Below are 5815 nucleotides of genomic sequence, written 5' to 3'. Positions count from 1 at the left end.
TCCATCCATCCAGACTTCCATTTGTCCATCAAGTCATTGATCCAGCCTTTCATCATTCCAGTCAATCTTTCTCCCACCCATGCAAAAATTGTTTTCAACTGCCATTAGTCCTTCCATCCTTGCATGCATCTTTTCATGTGTATTGGCCTTCCTTCTTGTCAGTTTCTTTCCACTTTTCATATGCCATTCAGTTAACTCTTGCTTCCAGCTCTCTCACAGTCTGAGTAGCATAGCCAGTGTATTGTGGGCCTTAGGGCATGTGAAACAATGTTTAGTGAGCCTGTTTAGCTCTTGGCCTCGATGGCACAGCAACTGCTGAACATATGAAAGCTACTCCTCTGCAAACTCCCTTCCTCTCTTTTCCTCATCATTTCACCTTTTGGGCCTCATTGTATCTGATTGGATTTCAATCCCGACCTCGGTTTCAGTTTCCTTTACACTGTGTTTTAAGAGCTTCTGTCTGCAGAAGTGCAGACAGACAAGGCTCATAAATAATTGTGCTTAAGCTGAGAAAGCGGGGGTTCGCAACGCCACTGCTCCCAACCCACCCAACTGCATACAATGCAGATTGTGAATAGCCACAGCAGTGTACTGTCTTCAGGCCTGTGATGTGTACGTTTAGTTGCATGGGTCTGCAGTACAGTAGTGCTTTATTTTATTATATATGGTGAATTAACACCACCAGCTCACAATGACTGTCACTTAGTATAACATCTAATCACGGAAATGAAACATCAAGAAAAGCAGTTACCATTGAAAGTCTCTTTATTGAGCTCTGTCTTTGAACAGGTTCACATCGCAACAGACTGCAACAATTTCCTTCACAAGGACACATTGAAGAATCATGTGACAGATACACAACGTATAGAAAAGACACAGCTGAGGCAAGAGGATAATCACAGGACATTCTTGAATCTGATACAGTGAATGTGCTCATCACAGGAGAAAAATCTGGGGTTTCATTCTGTAACTGAATGAGTTTTTGCTGATAATCGCAGCCCTACAAATATTGTAGAACACCCGGAAGTAGTGCATACTCAGTCACTGAGTTACAAATCCATGGCAGGGAGTTCACTACATTGAACCTCTTTATAAAAGAGAACACAACATTGTGTCACTTACACATATAGAGCAAAGATGGCTTCTAAAATGAAGCCTCAGCACTAGTGATAACTGTTACTCCTGTTCATTCAACAACAATGAATGTTACACTTTGGAGAATACAGAATAAATGTGCACATTGTCACATACATCTCCAGAGATAATTCACATATCTCCAAAAGTACAGATACACCCCTTACCTTCACAGAAGGAGTAGAATTTTCATGATACCTTTAGCTTTGTAAAACCACTACATATCAGCAGTGACATTTAAAGTACAATGAATGTCTCACTTTGGAGAATACAGAATGCATATGTACATTGCCACATACATTGTTCAGAGATTATTCACATATCTTCAATAAGTACAGAAAAATACTTTCCCTTCACAGAAGGCAATACGATGTCAATCAAAGGAGGGTATGATATTTACACACTGTCAGTCCTACGAGGATATAATATTCATACACTGTTAATCCTGAGAGGATATAACATTCACTCATGGTCCATCCTAGGATGTTATATTCACTCTGTCCACCCAACATGGATGTAATATTCACTCTGTCCACCCAACATGGATGTAATATTCACACAGTCCACCCAACATGGATGTAATATTCACACTGTCCACTCAATATGGATGTAATATTCACACAGTCCACCCAACATGGATGTAATATTCACACAGTCCACCCAACATGGATGTAATATTCACACAGTCCACCCAAGATGGATGTAATATTCACACAGGCCACCCAATATAGATGTAATATTCACACTGTCCACCCAACATGGGAGTAATATTCACACAGTCCACCCAATATGGATGTAATATTCACACAGTCCACCCAAGATGGATGTAATATTCACACAGTCCACCCAAGGTGGATGTAATATTCACACTGTCCACCCAATATGGATGTAATATTCACACAGTCCACCCAACATGGATGTAATATTCACACTGTCCACTCAATATGGATGTAATATTCACACTGCCCACCCAACATGGATGTAATATTAACACAGTCCACCCAATATGGATGTAATATTCACACTGTCCACCCAACATGGATGTAATATTCACACAGTCCACCCAACATGGATGTAATATTCACACAGCCCACCCAACATGGATGTAATATTCACACTGTCCACCCAATATGGATGTAATATTCACACAGTCCACCCAACATGGATGTAATATTCACACTGTCCACTCAATATGGATGTAATATTCACACTGCCCACCCAACATGGATGTAATATTAACACAGTCCACCCAATATGGATGTAATATTCACACTGTCCACCCAACATGGATGTAATATTCACACAGTCCACCCAATATGGATGTAATATTCACACAGCCCACCCAACATGGATGTAATATTCACACTGTCCACCCAATATGGATGTAATATTCACATAGTCCACCCAACATGGATGTAATATTCAAACTGTCCACCCAATATGGATGTAATATTCACACAGTCCACCCAAGATGGATGTAATATTCACACAGTCCACCTAATATAGATGTAATATTCAAACTGTCCACCCAATATGGATGTAATATTCACACAGTCCACCCAAGATGGATGTAATATTCACACAGTCCATTCACACAGTCCACCCAATATGGATGTAATATTCACACTGTCCACCCAACATGGATGTAATATTCACACAGTCCACCCAATATGGATGTAATATTCACACAGTCCACTCAAAATGGATGTAATATTCACACTGTCCACCCAACATGCATGTAATATTCAAACTGTCCACCTAATATGGATGTAATATTCACACTGTCCACCCAACATGGATGTAATATTCACACTGTCCACCCAACATGGATGTTATATTCACACTGTCCACCCTATGTGGATAAAATATTCACACATTGCCATCATCTGTGGATATGGTACTCACCATTCGAGTATATAATATTCAGACACTGGTCATCCTAACAGAATATAAAAAGCATACACTGTCCTTAACAGAAGGATATAATAGTTAGACACTGCCTATCCTGTGGGGATAGAATATTCACTGGTTGGCCATCCTATGACTTATTACATAAAATGCAATCATTTCATCCTATCAGGATGTATATTCACACATTAGCCATCCTACGAGTTTATATTATTCACACACTATCCATCTCACGAGGATATTATTTTCACACTCTGTTCATCCTACAGGGATTAATGTTCATACACTGATGATCGTAAGAAGAAATTATATTCACACACATTCCATCCTGTGGGGATATAATGTTCATTCGCTGTACCTCCTATGGTGATTTGCACATTTTCCATCCGAAAAGGATATAATATTCAAATACTGTCCAGTCTGCGAATGTATAATATTCCACACTGTCCAACCTTTGTGGAAGTAATATTAACATACTGTCCATCCTGTGAGGATATACACTCGCTCGTCACTCTAAGTCGCTCCTTGGAGTGCAGTAAACTCCCCTGCCCAGCAGGGCGCGCACCAGGCACAGGAATGAATATTCCCCCTTAGAGAGGACCGAGGCCTCTAAAGAAGTCCGAAGCAAAGTCCAGGCCGCGGCCCCCGCATTACCAGGGTCTCCACGGGGCTCTGGGGCTGTCCTGGGCGGGCTCTTTAGTGCTGCTGGGACAGGACGGAGGCCGAGAAGGACACACCGCCTCTGCTGCAGCCGCAGGTCTATGGAGGGCCCGCAGCAGCTTCATCCGGGTCTCTGCGGGGGCTCCGTGGAGGGAGAGGAAGAGCAGAGAGTCCTGGAGGCACCGGGAGTGACCTTCACTGGAGGCCGCGGCTGCAGGGAGAGACGAGGGGTTAATGTTTGTACAGTCTCACAGCAGGAAGTGACAACACAGTACAATCATAGCAGTCAGTGCGCACTGCGTGACTTGAAGGCAAAGGTGCTACAATATATCCTAAACCAGGCGCTCCTTGAATAAAAACCACATCGTTTTTTAACTAAGCCCCACAAAACCATCTTATAGACCAGTCCCCGCAAACATGAATTCATAGTTTGAATTTTTTGCTAGTTTAGTAACTAAAATAAACTTCACCCACTCTTGCTCCCCATCACCTTCACCGCCTGCGCCTGACCTTATCGAAACTTCACCACATAAAAAGCAAACTGATGTCACGAGCTCTCACCTGGTGCCGGTGTCTGCACGCGCTGGGCCAGGTACGTCACGGCCATTTCCAGGATATCCGCTTTCTCTGCTTTGGGCGGAAGTTCGTGTTCCTCAAACTCTCTCTGCAGTAACATCCTCAGCTGCTCAATGCTGCTGTTGATGCGATCTCTCCTCAGCTTCTCCACCGCTGGCTTCCGAAGCTGCAGAAATAAATATGGATTTGTTGTTTTATTGAAACAAACATAGAAAGTTGTCTAACATCATTTAAATGCAATTATGGAGCCTGCATTTATATATAGCACTTTAGTTTGTTAGTATTAATTGCGATCTAATAACGTAATAGGATAAAACCACTGGCTTCCTTAGCTGCAGAGAAAGAATGTGTATTTGTTTATCTCCGACATTAAAAGGCAGCAAAATAGTCTGTAGTTCTAACAGTGAAATGTAACACTAACTTAGAAGCCAGACTAACAGTAAAAACGAATAAATAGCCACTGTTTGATCTACTATAAAACGTTCATTACAACTCGATGTATTTTTATTAACGAAAAACAGAATAATGCATCTTGAACATAAATGTTTTCAGTCTTACCTTTCTAATGTCTCTCTCCTCGCGCTCCTCCTCATATTTCCTCTCGGTGCTGAAAGGCGCCATCTTGCCCGGTGTGGGGTGAAGAGCGGGGTCTCTGCAGTGAACCCACAGTGATCGGTATCTGAAGAGCTCGCTCCCTCCTGCCCTATTTATCCCCCTCCGCCTGCAGGGTAATGTGTGGGTCTGGGGCTGGAGAGAGGTTCCCACACTCAACAGCCAATCAGAGAGCAGCGGGGACAATGGAAGTGTGGCACATTACAGGGAGGGGAGGGGGACATCTGGGACCCGGACACAAAGGATCAGAGTGTGGGAAAGAGCCGCCCACTAAAGTGATATGAATCTCTCTTATGCCAGTGCCCCGGGCATCTGTTACCAGCCAGTGTCATGAGCATTAAATGGGAGAGGTGGTGGGACCTTCCTAGCGGTGCCGAAAGGCAAGAATTGGCTGTACGCATCTGTCATCTCGTTAATGTGGGTTTTTATCTTCCAACGCATATTTCAGTTGCAGTCGTCGTACTGTGAAGTGCAATAAACACACACACACACTCCCAGGAGCACACTCTCGCGGGTGTATTCCTTCAGTGATGTACACACAGGTCTATTTCTGTTCTGTTCAATATTTGTGACCAGCAACTTGGTGCATCAACAAGTTTCGATTTGTTCCTCTGACACTATAGCATTTATTTCGGGGAAATAGTTAAAGAAAAGTGTTAATGTTCACTACCTTTGAGCATAAGGTAAAATAAACAACAAGGCAGTAAATAACGTGTATGCAGCCCTCAGGGGAACCGTACTGTGTGGAACTGTCCAGTGCTGAACGTCACGCATTATCTGCTTAATGGGATTCGGGCATTTAGTTGAAAAACGCATTTCCATGCACTAGTGTTCACATTTCCCAAAATGTGCAGAGCAAGGCCAGACATGGCTCTCAAGCTGTCTTGTTTCTAAAGAGAACATTCCATGGGTGTATTTTCGTTTC

At 42.9% G+C, this 5815-nt stretch overlaps 1 protein-coding gene across 1 annotated transcript; it reads right to left on the bottom strand.

Annotated features, from left to right (window-relative positions):
- Positions 1 to 3692: 3692 nt before the first annotated feature.
- LOC144753304 (transcription factor HES-5-like) lies at positions 3693 to 4899 on the bottom strand. The gene is made up of 3 exons (XM_078641043.1): positions 4837 to 4899; positions 4264 to 4444; positions 3693 to 3913 (listed from the first exon to the last, which is right to left on the bottom strand). Exons 1-3 carry the CDS (start codon positions 4897 to 4899, stop codon positions 3693 to 3695), a joined length of 465 nt encoding a protein of 154 aa, XP_078497169.1.
- Positions 4900 to 5815: the final 916 nt, after the last annotated feature.

The sequence above is a fragment of the Lissotriton helveticus genome, chromosome 5_1 (assembly GCF_964261635.1).
Source record: "Lissotriton helveticus chromosome 5_1, aLisHel1.1, whole genome shotgun sequence".
Taxonomy (NCBI): domain Eukaryota; kingdom Metazoa; phylum Chordata; class Amphibia; order Caudata; family Salamandridae; genus Lissotriton; species Lissotriton helveticus.
This window is presented reverse-complemented; position numbering and strand designations above follow the sequence as displayed.

Excerpts from the sequence above, each read along its gene's own strand:
- LOC144753304 (XM_078641043.1), bottom strand. The coding sequence starts at position 4,899 with ATGGCGCCTTTCAGCACCGAGAGGAAATATGAGGAGGAGCGCGAGGAG. Across the intron at positions 4,445-4,836 it reads AGGAGAGAGACATTAGAAAG|CTTCGGAAGCCAGCGGTGGA; the intron begins GTAAGACTGAAA and ends TTATTTCTGCAG. Across the intron at positions 3,914-4,263 it reads CGTGCAGACACCGGCACCAG|CCGCGGCCTCCAGTGAAGGT; the intron begins GTGAGAGCTCGT and ends CTCTCCCTGCAG.